At 37.6% G+C, this 22,182-nt stretch overlaps 1 protein-coding gene across 5 annotated transcripts in view; it reads left to right on the top strand.

The window, feature by feature from the left end:
• The window catches only part of ZNF277 (zinc finger protein 277), a 105,466-nt gene that overhangs the window by 41,727 nt on the left and 41,557 nt on the right, over positions 1–22,182 (top strand). For 2 of the 5 annotated variants that reach the window (XM_025873183.2, XM_073899087.1), the window contains one exon: positions 17,821–18,022. In XM_025873183.2, the coding sequence (XP_025728968.1) occupies positions 17,821–18,022 (202 nt within the window). Of the gene's footprint in view, positions 1–10,756; positions 10,902–17,820; positions 18,023–22,182 lie in introns of all 5 variants that reach the window. The other 3 variants (XM_025873184.2, XM_025873182.2, XM_073899088.1) reach the window with 2 other exon arrangements.

The raw sequence follows: 22,182 nt of genomic DNA on the forward strand, positions 1-22,182 counted from the left end.
TTATACTAAATTTCACTGAAGATGCAAGAGAGGTTATCATTAGACAAATGAGAGTTATATTTTTTTAAATGTCCTGAAAACATGACTGAATCTCAGGTGTTTTGCAGTTTTAAATACTACTCATAACTATGTCTTTATAAAAGAAACCCAAATCCTGGAAGGTCCAAGTAACTTCCAGAAAAAGGATTTGTAAAATGCTTCAAAATAAGGCCAAACAACTACTCAAGTGGCTGGCATGTGATTGGAACTGAGTCAGTGAATTCAGTGCTTTGGAATCTTAACTTGTTGGATAAAGGCCACCTTACCATTATGCTTTTTTTTCTTTTCTCTCCTCTGGTGCTTGTGACTTTCTCGGTTGTGTGAGATGTTGACCAGCCTCCCTAGTAGAAAAGATGTGGGTTCCTTGAGGGCAGGGTCACTCTTACTTTTCTTCATTTGGTCCTCAGTATCTAGCACAGTCTTTTAAGCCTAGAAGTGGCCTGGAATGGAGAATTACTTTCTAGGGAAACATGTTTGTAAAATGGAGTGATACTATGAATTTTTCATATTCAAGTCCTTTAGACCCTTGCGATTTCAGAGCTGCTTCATTGCTGAGGAGACTCTTATAAAGAGGTCTTTTACTATTTAACAATTAAAATCCATCAGTTAAAATCTTAGCTGATTTAACCAATGCTGAATAATCTAGTAAATACTATCACTGCCAAGTATTAACAATAGGTTTTCTTCTAAAGAAGTTAGACTGAATTAGTAATTGATAATTTTACCATCTCACCCAAAGATCAAAAAACAATTAGCATGTTATCTTAATTTCAGAATCTATTGTGGTATTTACTGTTTAAGATAGCAGAATTGCTTGTCCAGAGGCAGAAAATATATTCAGTGACTTTTCTCCACATGAAAAATTCATTCAACATAGATACTGATTTGAGACTACCACTTGACTTTATTCTAAATTATTAATATGTTTGGGACATAAACCAAAGAGTGAATTGCATTTGTAGAGTTGTCAAAGAAACAGAACACTTTCCAGTCAGTGGAAGGACAAAAACCGATTTTTTTCAAGGAACTAATTGATATCTAATACATACATACATATCTCAAATCTATACATATAAAAATATATATAGTATATCTCATATATGTCTTATGTCTAACATTTCTCAGTATATCTAATATATCTCATATAGGAATTCAAATGTTCTAAAATAAGAGTTTAAATCAGTGGTTATATGGTACTTTTGAAAAGTCTATATTGTCTTTTTCTGTGCCTAAAAAACTCTTCTTAACCTGTTTCATGAAAACAAACTATTATATTTAAAAATGTTTATATTGATGAATTAAGTTACTGAATACTAAAATAAAAAGATGGCATAGCTCTTTAGTTTTCTAAAAAGAGTCTCAAAACTCAGAAGTTTGTGGTTCTATCAAAGACACTAATTATACTTAATAGGAAATACCAGATTTAGAGTTTTCAAGTTGCCAACCCATTTCATTAAAATATTTACTAGAATACTAATTCCAAAGTAATTGCCTATCAAATCAAATCAGTTAAAGCAGGTTAAAGCCAACCTTTGTGGATACACTTTGTAATTTCTACTGGGTACCACTTATTTAGAGACAGTTTGTTATTGTTATTGGGATAAGTCAGGCCAATAACCATTCAGATCTTTCTGAGTTAGAATCTACCTTTCCTTCCTTCCTTCCTTCCATCTTTCCCGCCATAGATTTCATTATATCAAAGCATTCACCAATTCACTTTGTTTCCTCATTCTTGCCAAAAAGTCTTTTATTTGACAATGTCTTTGTTACATGGGCCCTCCTGTCAGGATCACCAGCATTGTTTGCAATAGGTTATTCTGGTTAATTAAATTTGCCATTAAATGAGGTCAGAATTTTAATGCCTCTTTTGTTTATTTCCAGATTTATATTCCCAAATCCCTAATGTCTGACCCCTGACTACTGTCTTCTGCTGGTGGAAGGGGATAAAATTGACGACTTAGTTCCTGTTTGTTTCCATTATTTCTTAGAATGAAATATATATGTATCCAGCCTTGAATTCCACTTAGAGCCCCAGCATCCCTGGTCCTGTCCCTATCAAATAAGAACTTTTAGTAGCTTTACACTTAAGTACTCTAAAATATCTTTGACAAAGTACAGTAGAAGTAGTAGGATGTGAAAAAATATTTAAAGTAATCATATAACGCAGTATAGTCATTTATCCTCCATTCCTTTTGGATTTTAAATCTCTCATTGGCAACAAACATTAAAGAGTTAAAATATTTCCAGAGAACTGAATATATTTAACCATGTATGTTTTAAAGCGTATATTTAACAGTAGTAATCTTGCCTGATTTAAGCTACAAATTAATCATTTATCATATTAATACATTACATTATCTTCCTAGGATTTATTTCCCCCTAAAATATCATGAATTTATAATATTTCTAACAGCTGCTGCTGTTTGGAAACATTTCAAGTAATAAGTAACATTATTATTACTACTGCATTATTAAACTAGACACTGCTAACTCCTCTTAACAGAATAGATAAGAAGGTATCATATATAATAATCCAGAGACATGTAATCTATAGTCAAGAAATGAAACCAGTATACCATTTAGTTTCCCAGTTTTGCACCAAAGTTGCCTGAGAGGAAACTTTGTTATGTTTTGTTTTTGTTTAAAGTTTTTATTTTTTTAGAGATTTTATTTATTTGACAGAGAGAGACACAGCAAGAGAGGGAACACAAGCAGGGGTAGTGGGAGAGGGAGAAGCAGGCTTCCCGCTGAGCAGGGGAGCCCAATGTGGATCTCAATCCCAGGACCCTGGGATCATGACCTGAGCCAAAGGCAGACACTTAACGACTGAGCCACCCAGCTGCCCCTAAAGTTTTTATTTAAATTCCAGTTAGTTAACATCCTGAGAGGAAATTTAATCACATTTTCACTATTAGGTAGTTTTGAAAGTAAGAAATGCAGCATGGAGGGGCAGCAGCAGCCAGAATTTCTCTGCAGTGTTTTCATAGTCTAATAAGAAAAACGAGCTTAATCAGTATTATCTCAGTAGCCATAGTATGGGTGGAAATCAGACTATTTCTACAACCTCTAGTCTACTATATCGCTTGCTCCTAAGCTCCATTTTTTAGTAGCTAATTGAGAATTTTCTAGACAAAAAAGTGTAAATCTGCAAATAACCAATTTCTGAGCCCATCCTTGGGGAATTTAATAGGATGGACAGTGCTTTGGGGATGTGTAAGAAAGCAGTTTCTGAGTATTTCTAGAAAAATTGGACGTGGTAATAGCTCCAGCATTACAGTAGCGTGGTTGTCATCCAGTCTTTTTCTGATTCATCTTTGGTATTGGATTATGCTTGCATACAAACTGAACAGACTGGCTTGGCTAGAAATAATTAGGTGATAGAAGTCGGGCTCTCTGCTCATCAGGGAATCGGCTTCTCCTTCTCCCTCTGCCCCTCCCCCTCCCATGCACACACTCTCTCTCTCAAATAAATAAATAAAATCTTTAAAAAAAGAAAAAGAATTAGGTGATAGAATGTGCTTTAGAGCTTAACACCTAAAACAGTTTTTCTTTATAGAATGGGAATGTAAAAAAAAAAAATCTTTGGGGAGCAAGAGAGTTGTTAATCCTGATTCTATGTGAAAAACATGTTGCCTTTTCTCAAATCTTTACTGTAGACAGGATGTAGTAATCTGGTCCTATTAGAGACTTTCTGGAATATATATCCCCATAGATAAAGAATCCCATTATGACTGTTGTCAGATAGTAAATTCCTGTATTTATATAAAAGATAACATTTTACTTCCAGAAACAGTAGTCCACAGGGTTAACTTTAATGGCAGGGATTTTAGGCACTGTGATAACCAGTTTAAAAAAAATAGTTTTGCCGGGCGATTTGTCTGTAGTTTCTACATTATATCCTATATAATTATGCCTGTTTTGTCTTCAGGCTCTCTCCTTCTGCTCTGGCTGCAAAGTGAGATAATTTAAATCCTACTGCAGAATGGTGATTAATTTAGTTAGTTATTTGATTGCTTGAAATCCCAACATGAGGACACTTCACATACACATCATAAATAAAAATGTTAGACTAAATGATAGAAATATATTGACAAGATATGTGGTTTTTAAACTTTTTGGAGTCCCCAGAATTCTTTAAGAATCTATTAGATCAAAAGACCTTCCCAGAAAAATTCACATACATATCATTTTGAATATAGTTTCACATTGAACTCTGTAGACCTGAGTCTGTGAATCAGCTAGGTGCTTATGGACCCAACATTAAGAACTTTAGCACTAATTAGATCTGCCCTGTCTAATATGACAGCCAATAATCACTTATAGCTATTTAAATGAAAATTAAACACAATTAAAGTTCCTTATTCTCACTATCCACATTTTCAGTGCTCAATAGCAACATGTGGCTACCATATTGGGCAGAGCAGATATAGAATATTGCCTTCGTCTCAGATTGGACAACACTGGGTTAGATGTTTCTAAAATAGCCTACTTAAGAATCTTATCATTATGTATATATGTATATGTGTTTGTGTAGAGCTGCATGATTTGACAACCTAGAACATAAATGTTGTAAGAAAAATCAGCTGCTTTTAGGCACAGAATACAAATCTTTTCTTGAAACATAAATATGTCTCAAAGTAAGGCTTCTAGCTAACCTCAGCTGGGCCTTCAGGACTTTTCTACTGTGATTTCTTTTTTATCTTGTTGGGTCTAAATTGCATTTTCCATAGTACTAGTTCTGAGTCTCCTCCACTTTTCCTTAAGCTCTTGCTTTTCAGTATGGTTGGAGACCTCATGTATTCAGAAAACTGTGGCTATCAATATAAATTTCTTCAACTGCCCTTATCTCAATATTAAAAATCTCATTGAGTTTTCTTTTATTATAATGTGCTACAGAAATAGCAAGGTGATCAAGAGAATGTAGAAGCCTCTGAATTTCAACAATATAATCAGAACCTAACAGTAGGGCGCCTGGGTGGCTCAGTTGTTTGGGCGACTGCCTTCGGCTCGGGTCATGATCCTGGAGTCCCGGGATCAAGTCCCGCATCGGGCTCCCTGCTCAGCAGGGAGTCTGCTTCTCCCTCTGACTCCCCCCTCTCATGCTCTCTCTCTCAATAAATAAATAAAAATCTTAAAAAAAAAAAAAAAAGAACCTAACAGTAAATAGTTACAAAGTGACCTTATGCTTTAGAATCATGGACTCCATTTTCATATGATTTGATCCTTTAGGTCCAGGTTAGGGCTGTAGAACGTGTATTTTGAATTAATCCACAGGAACTTCTAATACACATCAATGTAGATAATACCCATCCTCAAACTTACAGCCATACTCATAATTATCAGTAGTAACACTAGGACGTTTGCTGAGCTTACGTGTCAGTCATCCATATGCTTTACATTAATTTCCTCAATTAATCCTCATAACTACTCTATCAGTGATCATTATGATTAATCCATTTTATGGTGTGGAAACAGACTATGAGAGGTTAAATAACTTGCCCAGGACTGGTTAGTAGGAGTTAATGGGACCAAATGTACAGAGAGAGACACAGCAAGAAAGGGAACACAAGCAGAGGTAGTGGGAGAGGGAGAAGCATAAATAAATAAATTTATTTATTTGAGAAAGTGAGAGAGCATGAGCAGGGGGAGAGAGGCAGAAGCAGACTCCCTGCCGAGCAGGGAACCCAATGAGGGACTCGATCCCAGGACCCCAGGACCATGACCCGAGCCGAAGGCAGATGCCCAACCAAATTGAGCCACCCAGGTGCCCCCTTTTTTTTTTTTAATTTGGTTTCTTTTTTTTTTTAAAAGATTTTATTTATTTGAGAGAGAGAATGAGAGAGAGAGAGCACATGAAGGGGGGGAGGGTCAGAGGGAGAAGCAGACTCCCCGCTGAGCAGGGAGCGCAATGTGGGACTGGATCCCGGGACTCCAGGATCATGACCTGAGCCGAAGGCAGTAGCTTAACCAACTGAGCCACCCAGGTGCCCCCTACAGTATTTTTAAATATGTGTACATTGTTGTACAGCAGATCTCTAGAATTTTTTTACCTTGCATGATTGAAACTCTATACTCAATTGAACAACTACTCCCCATTTTCTCCTCCCCCATCCCTTGACAACCATCATTGTACCTTCTGCTTGTCTGTGTTTGACTACTTTAGGTACTTCATATAAGCAGAATCATACAGAATTTGTCCTTTTGTGACTGGCTTACATTTAAGTCTTCAGTCCATTTTGAGTTGATTTTTGTGTGTGCTATAAGGTAGGGTAAATGATTTCATTCTTTTGCATGTGACTATCCAGTTTACACAACAATGGTGTTCTTCAACAAATGATTGTTAAACTGTTAAACTTTCCCAAGTGTCGTCTTGGCATCTTTGTCAAAGATCATCTGACAGTATATGTGGGGGGTTATTTCTGGGCTCTCTGTTCTGTTCTCTGATCTCTGTATATCTGTCTTTGTGCCGGTACCGTCTGTTTTGATTACTGTAGCTTTGTATTATGTTATGTAGTCAGGAAGTGTGATGCCTCCAGTTTTGTTCCACTTTGTTCCTCAAGATTATTTTGGCTATTCAGAGTCCTTTGTGGTTCCATATGAATTTTAGGATTGTTTTTTCTATTTCTGCAGAAATCCATTGCTTTCAATGTGTGAATTGATTTGGGTAATGTGGACATTTTAACATTTTTTTTTTTAAAGATTTTATTTATTTATTTGACAGAGAGAGACACAGTGAGAGAGGGAACACAAGCAGGAGGAGTGGGAGAGGGAGAAGCAGGCTTCCCGCGGAGCAGGGAGCCCGATGTGGGGCTCGATCCCAAGACCCTGGGATCATGACCTGAGCCGAAGGCAGACGCTTAACGACTGAGCCACCCAGGCGCCCCGACATTTTAACTTTTTAAGTCTTCCAATTCATGAACACAGGCTGTCTTCCCAACTATTTGTATCTCAATTTCTTTCCTCACTATTTTGTAGTTTGCAGTGTACAAGTCTTTTTGCCTTTTTGGTTAAGCTTATTCCTAAGTATTTTACTTTTTTTTTTTTTTCTTTTTAAGATTTTGTTTTTAAGTAATCTCTACACCTAACGTGGGGCTTGAACTCACCACCCAGAGATCGAGAGTCACATGCTCTACCAATTGAGCCAGCTGCACACACCCTGTATTTTACTCTTTCTGATGCTATTTTAAATGGAATCATTTCCTTTTCAGAAGATTCACTGTTAGTGTATAGAAACACAACTGATTTTTGAATGTTGATTTTTGTAGACTGCAGCTTGCCTGAATTTATTCATTATAAGTGTGTGTGTGTGTGTGTGTGTGTGTGTGTGGAATACTGTAGTATTCTACATATAAAATCATGTCATCTGCAAACAGATAGTTTTACTTTTTCTCTGATTTGGATGCCTTTATTTCTTTTTTCTTGCTTAATTTCTCTTGTTAGAACTTCCAGTATTCCATTGAATAGAAGTGGCAAGAGTGAGCATCCTTGTTTCTTCCTGATTTTAGAGGGAAAGCTTTCAGTTTTTAACAGTTGAATATGATGTTAACTGTGAGCTTTTCATATATGGTCTTCATTATGTTGGGGAAATGTTCTTTTCCTCGTTTTTTGAGTGTTTTTATCATGAAAGGATGTTGAATTTTGTCAAATGCTTTTTCTGCATCTGTGAGATGATCATGTGATTTTTATCTTTCATTCTGCTAATGTGATTTATCAGAGTGATTGATTTTCATATGCTGAGCCATCCTTGCATCCAGGGATAAATCCCACTTGATTATGGCATATAATCCTCTTAATGTGCCATTGAATTTGGCTAGTATTTTGTTGAGGATTTGTGCATGTGTATTCATTCATTGGAGATACTGGCTGGTAGTTTTCTTGTAATGTCTGTCTGGTTTTAGTATCAGGCTAATGCTGGCCTCATAAAATGAATTTGGGAGTATTCACTCCACTGATGTTTTGGAGGAGTTTGAGAAGGATTAGCACTAAGTCTTCTTTAAATGTATGGTAGAATTCTGTGAGGTCATCTGTTGCCAGGCTTTTCTTTGGAGGTTTTTCATTACTGATTCAAGCTCTTTATAGGTCTATTCGGATTTTCTGTTTCTTCATGATTCAGTTTGGCAGGTTGTATATTTCTAGGAATTTTATCCATTTCATCTAAGTTATACAATTTGCTGGCATGTTTCTTATGATCCTTGTATTTCTGTGGTATCAGTTATAATTTCCCCTTCTTTCATATCTGATTGAGTCTTTTTTCTTAGTCTAACTAAAGATTTGTCAATTTTATCTCTTCAAAACAACTCTTGATTTTATTTTTTTTGCATTCTTTATTTCATTCTGTCCTAATCTTTATTATTTCCTTCCTTTTGCTAACTTTGAGCTTAGTTTTTTCTTCTTTGACTAGTTCCTTGAGTTAGATTGTTTATGAGATCGTTCTTCTTTTTAACATAGGCATTTACCACTATAAGCTTCCTGTTAGTCCTGTTTTTTGCTGCATCTCGTAAGTTTGCTGTGTTTTCATTTTGTTAGGACTTGTTTTGGGACTTAATATGTTATGTTACTTCCTTATCTACTCACAACTTCCAAATTAAATATAAATCCTTGGGCTGGCATTAAGGCCCACCAAACTGTGATCCATCTACCCTTGCAGCTTTTTCTTACTTAGACTCTAGCACTAATTGGCTATTTTGACTTTTAACTACCTATATATACTTGCTGGAATTCTTTGCCATTTCAAGAATCCTCTTTCAATGAAGGGGTGCCTGGGTGGCTCAGTCGTTAAGCGTCTGCCTTCGGCTCAGGTCATGATCCCAGGGTCCTGGGCTCGAGCCCCACATTGGGCTCCCTGCTCAGCAGGAAGCCTGCTTCTCTCTCTCCCACTCCCCCTGCTTGTGTTCCTCTCTCTCTGTCAAAAAATGAATAAAATATTTTTTAAAAAAAAGAATCCTCTATGAAGAATTTGCTTCCTTTCTCCTGATTTGTGTGCTTTTTTCCCTCCCTATCCCTTAACCCTTGATTTATATGGTCAACTTTGCATATGTTGACTAGTATTATAATTATTTGTATAGTTGTCTCATTTTCCTCTAGCAACTTCTTCAGGATAGGGATTTTATGTTAATAATCTTTGTAGTTTTGATAGTGTCTAGCATATACTTTCTGAATAGTAGGCACTCAATTTTAAAATTATAAATTTAATCAGAATTTTTCATCTTAAAAGTCAAGACTTAGAAAATGGCCAAATAAAATTATGCTTGCTTTATTTCTTTCTCTTAATTTTATCTGTCACAGTCACATTGAGGAACTCATCAGATAACTTGCTTTTTATTTAAAAATTTTTCTGTGTTAGGGGTGTATGGGTGACTCAGTTGAGCATCCAGGTCTTGATTTTGGCTCAGGTCATGAGATCAAGCTGCATGTTGGGCTTCATGCTGAGTGTGCAGCCTGCTTGGAATTCTCTCCCTCTGTCTCCCCCTCCCCCACCCCTGCACAAAGCTCATATGCTTTTGTGCTCTCTCTCTCTTAAAAAAAAAAAAATTTCAATGTTAAAGAAAATTGGGGGTAAATGAATGCATTCATAATGTTTTTCTTTTGGGATGTTTTCTTTCAAGCCTTGTACTTGTATGTGGGTATATGTAACTTGTGTTTGTGTGTGTGAGGAATTGTATGCAATTCATTGTGGGTTGGGCTCTTTTCAACAAATAACAAACATGATTTACATTATTTCTCTATTGTCTTCATAATTGTCATTTAGCAAATGTATAATACACAGCACAGATATGCCTTTTTTTAAAGATTTTATTTTTTGTTTTTTTATTTTAATTTTTATTGTTATGTTAATCACCATATATTACATCATTAGTTTTTGATGTAGTGTTCCATGATTCATTGTTTGTACATAACACCCAGTGCTCCATGCAGAACGTGCCCTCTTTAATACCCATCACCAGGCTAACCCATCCCCCCACCCCCTCCCCTCTAGAACCCTCAGTTTGTTTTTCAGAGTCCATCATCTCTCATGGTTCGTCTCCCACTCCGACTTACTCCCCTTCATTCTTCCCCTCCTGCTATCTTCTTTTTTTTTTTCTTAACATGTATTGCATTATTTTTTCAGAGGTACAGATCTGTGATTCAGCAGTCTTGCACAATTCACAGCACTCACCATAGCACATACCCTCCCTTTTATTTATTTTGAGAAAGAGACAGAGAGAGAGCACAGGTTGTGGGAGGGGCAGGAGAGGGAGAGAGACTCCCACTGAGCTGGGATCCCGATGAGGAGCTCACTCCCAGGACCCTGAGATCATGACCTGAGCCAAAGTCAGATGCTTAACCAACTGAACCACCCAGGCACCCCTGCCATATTTTAAAGAACTGATTTTCATTTGCATGACACTTAGGTTGTTTCTATTACTTTGCTTTATAGGTGATGTTGTAATAAAGTTTTTATAGCTTTTTGCTTGTGTTAAATTAGCTCCTTAAATTTCTAAGCACATGTTTATTAGGTTTAAGGGTTGAATGTGTTTATAACCCTTTTTCCATACCAAAGGCTGTGGCAAACCCGCTAGCTGTAGCTGAGCGTACTAATTCAGCACAGCCTCGTCAGCAGTCTCAGTGTGGTGTCAAGAATGTATAACAACACTCACTTGAGTCCATCCCCCCTTGCCCATATTCCCCTACTCTTAGTAGTTGTATAGTAAATTAATCTTTTTTTCTTTTTTTAAAGGTTTTATTTATTTCTTTGTCAGAGGGAGCGGCAGGCAGAGGGAGAAGCAGGCTCCCCGCTGAGCAGGGAGCCCTCTGCAGGACTCAACCCTAGGACCCCGGGATCATGACCTGAGCTGAAGGCAGACACTTAACCGACTGAGCCAGTAAATTAATCTTTTTAATATTAGGTCTCAGTAATTTACAAAATGAATTATTAGCCCAAGGGTAGTTAAATAAGGGTCTTACATTCTTACTCTGAGCTTTAAAGATATGTTGTAGTTAAAAAGACCAGACCCTGTCTTCTCCATTTTCCAAATGCATCTGTGTGGGGCACACACTTAGAAATTAAGGAAATGACAAAAAAGAGAAAGAGAAAGAAATTAAGGAACTAACTTGTTCAGAAAGTAGAAGGTCTTTTTTGTCTGTTGGTTTGTTTGTTAAGAGAGAAGTGAGAGAAGTACTCTGAAGAATTTAGGAATAAAGTTACCTTCTTGAAGTTTAACTTTCAGAATAAAACTAAGACATAATAAATGAGATTGAGTTGGCATCAGAGTCCTATGGAAAGGGATGATGTTTGTCAAATCAAAAGCTTAGAGAACAGGCCTGAAAATATTATCCAGACTTGATAAAATACTAAAGAAAGCAATCATCAAATAAATTACACTAATATAAAGAACAAATGTAAAGGAAATGTTTACTTTGGAAATTAGGTGTTTGTTTATAGCATTTTCTAAGTTAAAACTACAAAAACAGAAATATCCTGCCTGTCTTCATATTCCAAATTTTATGATTATCAGATTATCAGAGTGTGATAAGAGTAGCAACTAAACTTATTGGATCTGGGTTGAGTATATCACCACATTATGAGTATATCACCAAATTACTGCTTTGTTTTTTTCAAAGTTTTAGCAGTGTGATGGTAGTGTACGAAGCAAAGTGTAGGTACTTCCTTAAAGGAGAAGTGATGTGTGAGGTGTTGTGCAGTTCCCCATGAAGGAATGTTGAAAAACTTCTTATCAATTATTTGTTGATATGGGCTTTTCTTTTCTCATTTGACTTAAGGGGGACAGAAACCTCAGAAGCTTCTTACTTTTCCTTCAAAGCACCAGCAGCTTTTATCTGCTTGGCAGAAATGATAGACTGTAAAGTTTAGGGATATCATTTTAGCACATAGATGTATTATGAATTTATGACTGGTTTTGTCCCCTAGATAGAACCTTACTACTCAAAGTATGGTTGTGGATGAGCAAACTGACATCACCTGGGAACTTAGACATGCAGAATTTCAAGCTTTTTACCTCCTAGACCTACTTTGTTAGTTCATGTCCTCCAAGAAGCACACACTGAGGTGGGATTTGACATGTAAGAGATTTTGGGGGGAAGATACCATAGGAGGGAAAAAGGAGAGAGTGCTGGAGGAGGTAGCAATGTAGGTCTGACCCCTGTGAAGGAAAGAGGGAAGGAAGGGCAATGGAGTAGAATGTCAGACTGCGGCACAGTTGTAAGCAAGCTTGTGACAACTTGATGGGAGTCCTCCAGCCAATGTCAAATGTCAGTGAAACTCCATGTCTCATAGGAACGAGTCTGCCTTACTATTCCTGCTGCCTCTAATCATGTACTGAGAGCAGCCTGTGGAAGCTTGGCTTCAGTGCAAGTAGGATTTCAGAGCACAGCACCTGAGACTATCTTTCTTTCAATTATGCTCATAGCAGCAGGAGATTGGATTGGCATGTTTCCCTGGCCACCATACCTCCTGAATCAGGATTTGCATTTTAACAGTCTCCAGGTGAATTATAAGCACATTAAAACTTTGAGAAGCAGGATCCTAGAATAATAATTTGGCACTTTGGGGATTGTACCCAGAGTCAGTAAAATTGTTTATAATCAGCATAGGATCTCCTCAAAAATTCAGCTCTCTTGGGATGATATTTTTTACAGTTCATTTGAACAGAGTTGCTGTTCAAAGTGAGAACTAGAGCAGATAATTTGTTGTTAATTTATAACAAATGTGTGAAACAGATTTGGGGCCAAAGCAGAGTTTCCAAGATGCTTTGCCTCTTTGCTGAAAGGAGCTAGATACAATTTATTTCCTTTTGCCTTTTCAAGTTCAAGGTCCCTATAGCAAAGAATTCTGTATTTGTGTATTTATTGTTTTTTCACCATGCAGTAAGTTGTAGCTATGATTCTTATGGTGGCAGCTAGAAATAATCTATTGGACAAATCTTACTGAGTTATCTCTGCTGACCCTGTGCTTAGTATTTGAGAAGCTCTCTTTAGGACAGAATAGAGTATCAGGTAAGCTTTGCCACAAGGCTCTGTTCCCTATTTACAGACTTTTCCATGAGTTCACCGTACTCTCATGTATAATCAAGATGTCTACAATCCCCATGGAATCATCCTTTGAACCATTGATCCTCAGACTTCAGTTTAGGGACTACTGCTTGGTAAAAGTTACATTTCCTCAGTCCACAATACAGTCTTGAAATCATTACTTTTTAAAAGCCCTCCAGGTGATGAAATGCAAACAGATTTGGAAACCACTACTCTAAAGTAAAATATATATTTGAGATTCAGACCTTTCACATAGAAACATTCTCTGATGGAGTGGTATAATTTACTCTGCCTTCCAAATGCCTCTTGTCTCTGTCTACTGGCCAGTATCAATGAAAAATTTAAAAAGAAGTTAGAAATTCCTCATTAAACATACTTTAATTATACTCAATACTTAGAATTTAGTGTAGTTTTTACATCATTCTTCATTATCTGTGGGCTCATTACACCAAGGCCCACAGCACTAAAGATTTGGATGTCATTATTCTATACTGCTCTCATTCCCCTAAAGACAGACAGCCACAGGTGTCTCCTGAAATGGGGCTTACCTAGAAGCTGGGTTAAAGGTACAAATCTAGTTTTAAGTAACTCTAAGCTTACTCATTCTTTCAGACACTTATCAAATGCCATCTATGGTTCATGCACTCTATAGTCTACACTAGAGATATGAAAATAAGATTTAGTCCTTGACCTTGAGGAGTTCTCATACTGACCTAGAGACACATATTACAACAGAGATACTTGCTCTTGTTGAGCATGGAGAGATGGAGTCAAAACCTCAAGAGGAGTTGGGGGGGTTGAGGTGCTGGCAAACAAAGAAAATAACACAAATGCATCACATGAGACTCCAGTCACTGCTGTCCTTGTCCAGCAGCCATGCCAGGAATATCTAACTTTGGAGCTGGTCACCTGGGCTCATCTAAAGTTTAATTCATTATCCATCCCTCTCACAGAACAAAACAAAACCCTGCTTTTCTGCCTACATTCCTAGATTGGTAACTGGCACCCCTCATTCATACTGCCTCGCCAGCCAGAAACTCAGAAGGCATCCTGGTCATCTTCACTCCTTATAGCCAACCCGTAATCAGGAACTGTCAGTTTAAGCTCTGCAGCATCTCCTCTGTCCATCCCGTCGAAGCACTGCCAGCATTGCTGCCTCCATTCTGGACACTGCAGTAGTCTCCCAGCTGGCCAGTGCCCTCATCTTGATACTTGTCTCTTTCTCATCTGCTCTCCCCAAAGCAGTTTTAAACGTAGAAGTGGCTCTACTTCCTATAGGAAAAGACCCGACTTCCTCCGTCTTTTGTACGGGGTAAGAGTGCTAGTGCCTAAGCCAGACTGCCTGGAGTCAAACCCTGGCCCTGCCGCTTACTGGCTGTCTAGGGCAAGGCGCTCAGCCTCTCAGTGTCTCAGTTTCCTCAACTGTGAAGTAGGGAAGGAGATGGAATCTCTGTCCTCGGCTTATTGCGAGGGTCAATTGGGTTAATACTATACATATAAAGTTAACACTGTACATATAAAGTGCTTAACAATGCCTGGCACAAAATGAGCCCACAGTGCTGGTGGCAGTCCTGGTGCGGTAACACAGTGTACATGCCAGGTAAGTAAAGACAACCAGGATTCACCTGGCCTTGCAGGGATTAACAGTCCGAAGTGGGGAAAGAAAGACAAGTAGGTAAACAAATTACTTCTTTTGATTGATGCTGTTGTACGTTTGAGCATGATGCTAAATGATTAAGGAGTCAGAATGCTAAAATCTTATTATCCAAAATGTTCTATTAAAATTATTTTCTGGGAGTGCTTGGCTGGCTCAGTTGGTTGGGTGTCTGACTCTTCTTGATTTTGGCTTAGGTCATGATACCGGGGTTGTGATATCAAGCCCCCACCTTGGGCTCTGGACTCCTCTCGGAGTCTGCTTAAGGTTCTTCTCTCCTCCTTCCTGTGCACACACTCACTCTCTCTTCTCTCAAATAAATAAATCAATCTTTAAAAAAAATTTTTTTTTCTTTTCTGGATTATGTAGTAACTTGAGTTCCCAAACAGCTTAGTACCTCCTAAACCACAAGTTCCTTATACATGAAATTTGCATATTTATAGTTTTGTTCCTGTATGCCTTTACCGTAACCACAAGCAATTTGGTTCTGGGATGTGTGAACATTTAGTTTCATTCTCTTAGGAATAATTTGAAGAAAGAGAAACTGGACATTGAACATCCAAAAGGGAGGAGAGTGAACCACAGAAGAATATTAGAGAATTTGTAGTGAAACCCTGGGAAAGCATATGGACAATGACAGAGATAAACTGTACCCAGTGGTTTTTGGAGGAGGTGGACTACTGGGATTTGTTGGTGGAAGTAGTATTGCGGAGACTGCAGGACGCTGGCAGAATATACAGAAATTCAGTGTGGCTTGTAAATACACATGAATTCAAAATAGCACTGAGTGTATACATTAAAGAGAAACACAGATTTGGGGAAATGCCTTTTGGAACTGGGGGCAAAATAGTGTAGTGTTTGAATTTAGTCTTAAATTACTATGTTTATGCCCCTTGATTTAACAGAAAAGTTAAAAAACTCTCAGTAGTCTCATCTGTAAGATGGGGGTTATAATAGTACTAAGTGGAAACGTAGCTATGATTGAGAAAGTGCCCTGAAGCCCTTTGCTGGTAATTTACAAATATCAAACACTTAGGGATGTTAACTCTTGCTATTGGTGATGATTAATACATTGTTTTCTGTAGTCAGGCAAAATGAATTTACACATACATCATTCAAATTTGGGGAGAAGGGTGTAGGGTGGTACCTTTTATTTTCTAGATGGCCAGTAATGTTTACTAATGGTACCTTTATTTAGAGTGTGTTGTCTTTTGTTGCCCCATTCTAATGAATGTAAAATATAGTTTCATAAGTATATTACCTCTCCTCCCCCATCCTATTTTTAACATGAGGGTTTAAGTTCCTACAGAATTTAACTACAACTGAAGAACTATAGAACTCCAAAACTCCTTGCTTCCATTGTATAATTTAACAAATGTAATGGTAACACATCACTTTTGTTAATAGTGCTTCTTGAAGTGCTTGTGTATTTTAAATATTCTCTCCATTGTCATGTGTACCCTATTTTCACCTTTTCTGGTATTAAATAATTTTATGGAACTAAGAAGTTTAATTTAGCATACTTTAATGTGAGCAGAGTATTGAGTCATGTATTAGAGGACATGTCCCTTGGGACGCCTCCCCACCCCTAGGATAGGAGAGTCCTATCCCCATGCCCCCGCAGACCCTATACATTCTGTCTCTCTCTGTCCTTCCCACTTACTTGTACCGTCAGACAAGTTGCAAGCACATTAGCCTTGATAATAAGGATCCTATCATGCAATGTTAGGCAGAAAAGAACATCACTCAGTAGCTACTCAGCTGATTTTTGCGGAGTGAATGAATGCTTACCCAGTGCTAAGGCCATGGTCATTAGTGCACCAGTGACTGTATCCATGAATTAGGCAATCAAGAAGCCCTTTAGAAATAAAGATAAAAACAAGAAATAAAATTAGTAGTAAGCTAATTCCAAAGACATTTCTGTGGAATAACTTTCTTTTTTTTTTTTTTAAGATTTATTTATTTTAGAGAGGGAGAAAGAGAGAATGGAGGGGAGGGGCAGAGGGATAGGGAAAGACAGTCTTAAGCAGACTCTGCACTGAGTGCGGAGCCAGACATGGGACTCGATCTCACGACTCTGAGATCAGGACCTGAGCTTAAACTAAGAGTTGGATGCATAACTGACTGCGCTACCCAGGCACCCCGGAATAGCTGTCTTTCTTTATGAAGAAGATTCCCTGCCCTTCCTCAGATATTAAATGTCTCACCCTAGTTGCCTACTTACTACTCAGTAGCTTGCATAAGGTGACAGGTCCAGCCTTCCTCCTTGGAAGACTGAAGAGGGCTCCTGACACATCTGGCTGTGGTTTGAGGCCTGAATTCAGAACTATAGACCTTACACAGCTCAACTCTTAAAGATACCATAGATGATGTTAGGAAAATGAATAGTATCGGCAGGAAAAATGTTTACCATGTATGTCTAGTAATCAAGCATTCATCTCTTTGTTCACAAGAACTTGAATTATGGTATGTAATTGTGTAACAAGCAAATGGTAGACATATATCAACATCAAAAATTGCCACCTGGACCACCCAGCACGTGCTGTGTCAACCCAGTGTGAGAGCTGTCTTCTTTGCATGTGACAAATAATCAGAAACAGGAAAGAGTTTGCAGGTGCAACAGGAAGCAGCTTAAAAAACTGGCCTGGTATCATCTGGAGCCTCAATATATACCATTTACTTCCCATAGTGTGATGACTATCAGCCATAGGTCACAATTGTGCCATAGAACCTTAACCCAGCATGTTGCAGCCGTCACCCGGCAAGTACCCCCGGAATTGCTGCCGTTGGCCAGTGTCCAAGAATGCTTGAACAGCTGCTCTGACAAATGGGTTTCCCCCATTCAAGCCGGCAAATGGGAAGTTTGAGCTGCTTTGCAACACTCCCTGCCTCTAGGTTGCAGAATCTATTTAAAATGATAATAAAGTATCCTGCTCTCTGGCACTGTGTATTTTTCATTTTGGAAAGACGTAAATATCTTTAGGATGCAGGAGGTGAGAAATGATCCTAAAGAGTTGATTTCAGCTTTTTCTTTTTTTCCTTTTTTTTTTTTTTTTTTTTTTTTTCCTGCTTTTGCTTTTGCTTTTTCTCTCTCCCAGACAGTAAGGATTGTATCCTGGAGCCGCTTTCCCTGCCAGAAAGTCCAGGTGGCACCACCGCTTTAGAAGGTTCTCCATCTGTGCCTTGTATTTTCTGTGAAGAACATTTTCCTATGGATGAACAAGACAAACTTCTGAAGCACATGATTATTGAACATAAGTTGGTCATAGCTGATGTCAAGTTGGTTGCTGATTTCCAAAGGTAAATTTTGTTTTTGTCCATGAAAGAATTAAATTCAGTATTCCATAAAGGAAAGACATAACTTATAGGTAAGTTTATATATAAAATTATTTTTATGCAAATATGAACATTCACATTTCTTTTTGAAGCATTGTTGGGAATGGGGATCTTTGGTTGGAACCTGTCAGGCCAAAAGGGTATTGTACAAAGAACTCTCCATTTAAATGCTGTGATGAGGTTGAGAACCAGAAAGAAAAAAAAGTCATTCAACAAGCCAAAGGGGTATAAGTAGACAGCTGTTGAGGCCAGTGAATGGGGTACTGAGAGGAAGAAGATGAAGAGGATGAAGAGCAGATAGGTAGAGGTGAGTGGTTGAGGAAATGCCAACCATGGGCATGTGTGAAATGTAGGAACTTCCCTTATATAGCCAGGACCCAAAGTGAGCTGAACTACAATTTAAGAGCACCTGACTTAGAATCCATACCGACAGGTAATATAAGCAATTATTAATTATTTTCTAATTCCTAATTCCTAGAAGTGATTATCCAAGAGAAATGCCTTTTCTTAAGCAGATGGAGTGAAGCACTTATGTTCATGTTGTTATTAGTTGACACTTGGAAGCATTTTCCATATACACAATAGCATGGTAACTAACTGGCTTTGTACAGTTACTGAAAGCATACATTTTGGTATATCTGGCCAGGACCCATTTTGAGATACTCTGCCCTGATTTCCCTACAAAACACTGCAGTAGCCCAGATGTTGTAGTATCTCTGCATCTAAGTTCTATATATCTGCCAGGCCACATCATTCCTAGCAAGCAAGTTCTTTCTTACGATGGGTCTTGCAAAGCAGCAAGCTGTATCACTAAGAGTAGACTATGAAACCAGGCAGGCCTAGGGTTGAATGCAGACTTGGTGAATTCCTGACCATGTAACTTCTAACAAACTACTTAAACCACTCTAAGCAGCAGTTTCCTCATCAGTAAAACGGGATAACACCATCTCGCATAAGATTGTTGAGTATTATGTAAAACAGGACATGTATAGCACCAGCTAGTGTCTGGGACATCTTTTCTATCCACCACATGGTAGCCAAAAATTTCATTATATTTGGATTACAAAAGATATATATTTGAAATCTTACTTTTCCACAACTATAGCTTGAGTTTTCTATAGGTATTTATGCTGTCTGAATGTCTAATTATTATTTGTCAAATACAACTTTTGAGAAAATTGAATTTAGGATCCTAAATACGCTAAACTTCGAGAATGAGTTTGTTTTTAAGTTGCCTACAGTAGTAATATTAGCTATTCTCTAACCCTTCTCTCAACTGCCTAGCACTAATACAGAATGTTAAGTGCTTTCTGTATTATTATGGCCCCTTATATCCACTCAGCATTGAGATTTTTTAGTAAATTTTGGTGTTGCCTGGTCAGGAAGCAGAGATAGAATAGTGAAGGAGAGTTATATGAATGATATATGCTATCAGCTGATAGAATAAACCAATTACTACATAATTTCAGAGGAAGCACTTCATACTTCCCCTTCTCATTCCTTAATCTTTATTTTCCGTTAAAATATTTGTGTTTTTATATATATGTGTGTGTGTGTGTATGTGTGTATTTTGGGAGTATTCTCATACATGATTTCTAGTTGTATGTAGTCATGTCTGTTGGATTTGTTTTAGATACTTCTTAGGCTGGAGATATCAAATTCTTGTCAAGTAACCATCAATGGGACTATCAAATGAGCTGTTCTTTGATAAGTTGTATCACTCAGCTTTTCTTTGATGTAAATCTATTCTTTTACTTCGCTTTATCATGTAAATGCAAATTCTCCCTCAGGAATTGGAGAAAAATAAGATGACCTGCCAGTGATGATTGAGATTTTTCTTTCTCCTAAATCTGTGAGGAATATCTAAATTTGAGTTTGTATTTTCCTTTGTGTTTACGTATGATAGCTAAGTAGCTATATTTGTACTGACCTCTCTTTTGTATCTTTGATATTAATCTCATCTGTATGTGGGCAGGAAAATCAAATTATTTACTAGGTCTCAGACTTAGGAGTCAATAATTAAAACTTTTTTTTTTTTTTAAGATTTTATTTATTTATTCGACAGATAGAGAGACAGCACAAGCAGGCCGAGTGGCAGGCAGAGGGAGAAAGAGAAGCAGGGAGCCAGACGTGGGGCTCGATCGCAGGACTCTGGGATCATGACCTGAGCCAAAGGCAGCCGCTTAACCGACTGAGCCACCCAGGCGCCCCAGGAGTCAATAATTAAATGTTGGAATCAGTCACCCTCTAAATGCAGTTATGCAATAAAATGGGTGCTTTAATTAAAAAGCAAAAGATACATAGCTGATATATATATAAGAACTTTCTATATAATAAAAGTGTGTGGTTAACATGTACTTTAAATTTGGAAACCCAGATTTTCCTTGTCAACCGTCCTTTCAGGAAGCTTCACTCTGGTGGTTAGTTCAAATTGACCAAGAATGTATGTGATAAACTCATGCTTTTAAGTGCTTTTTAATATATCCAGTCTCCTGTAGATAATACCCTCCTACCATTTAGGAAAACTAAAAATTCCTCTCCAAAAGAATACAAACATTGGCTCTGTGAGAGTTAAGTTGGAATCTTCTCAATGCTACAGGACTTTTTCCTAATGTCAGAAAAGTCACAGGGGTGGATATATGTGTTTGTGTATGTATAGATTTACGTGTGTGTGTGTGTGTGTGTGTGTGTGTGTATACATATATGACTTCTCAGAGAGGAATTGTTTCTTCTGAGTACAATAAGTAATAAAAATGATAAATAATAGATGAGATAGACTGACTTTGTGCTTTACAGGAAAGAAGCTATAAATTTTCATGTTAAATATATTTAACATTTTCTTTATTGGAAAAAAGTTAACAGTAAAACTTTCTCAGAATAAAACAAAAATAAAAATCTTTCCTTTCAGCCACTTAACGTCGTTATTTATACTGAACTATTTGCTAGCTTTATTCAGTAAATAAAATTTTTCCAGAAGATAAATCCTAACTCCTTAATTCTTACCCCTTTCTATATTAAATTCCACTCATTCAGTGCTACTTAATTAGCAACCATATCTCAAATCTTTAGGCCGTTGTCAGTAAGTACACCAATTACAGTGAGGGCCTGGGCGGGCAAGATTACTAGAAGGATTTTTTTGGGAAAGAATTCAGTGAAACATGATTGAAATTCTTCCAAAAGAAAAAAGTATTTGCTAATGACCTAATAATTACTCTTATGGCTTTTTAATTAAGTATGAAATGCTTTGATAACTGTCCTCCCAATAAAGAATTCGTATCACGTATCATTTCTTGGCTGCCTTTAAATATTGAGTGATTACAACTGTAGCTTTAAATACACTAGAGTAGTAAGAAAACATGAAGAAAAGACATACTAAGTGATCCCTTAACATCGACTATCCCCCAGATGGTCTTCAGTGGAACGGTAATCAGGGTGAGGAACCTCTCCATGGTTTGTTGTAGCAGTATCTGTGCTGAAACTCCTTATCGAACTTGACTGTCCTGGTGTTTGTCATCTCAGCACCCAGTTCTGCTGTATGAATTTGATTAGTCATGAAAATAGATGGCTATGTAGTACGGTTTGGAAGAATCCATCTTCTATTCCTGGCATCTCTAATAGAGGTTCTCCTGCGTTCCTTCATCCCTGGCACCACTTTGCAATAGAAAATATGCTGAGGGGAGAATAAGGAAGATGGCTGGGAGTGTCTTTTTTTTTTTTCTTATGTCTTCTCATGCATTTTATTTCTCCCTTTTTCTCTCTCACCTGGTCTGGGGTTAAGTAGTGGGGAATGGAAAAGAGGAGAATGAGTGTAGCTGTGTAAGATACTGAGGAGTGGACAGTGCTGTCACTGCCCTCTGTGACCAAAGAATAATGTTTCTGCCTTTTGTAGGTACTTTTCTTCTTTTTGTGCCCATTGTTGGATCCGATATGCACTTGCCTTCTGCATCTGACACTTCTAATATGGAAGCCAACCAAGCTAGCCATAGTGTCAGTGGTTATGGTTTGAGGGTGAGTTGGAGCCTCAGATACATCATTTTTAGATATCTTAAGATAAGGTCTAGCACTATTCTATAAGGAAAGAGTTCTCCCCTTATTTATCCAGCCAGGTCAACAGTGTGGTTGTA

This window comes from Callorhinus ursinus, unplaced genomic scaffold, assembly GCF_003265705.2.
Source record: "Callorhinus ursinus isolate GAN/ISIS: 27379988/994484 unplaced genomic scaffold, GSC_fseal_2.0 scaffold12, whole genome shotgun sequence".
In the NCBI taxonomy this organism is placed as follows: Eukaryota; Metazoa; Chordata; class Mammalia; order Carnivora; family Otariidae; genus Callorhinus; species Callorhinus ursinus.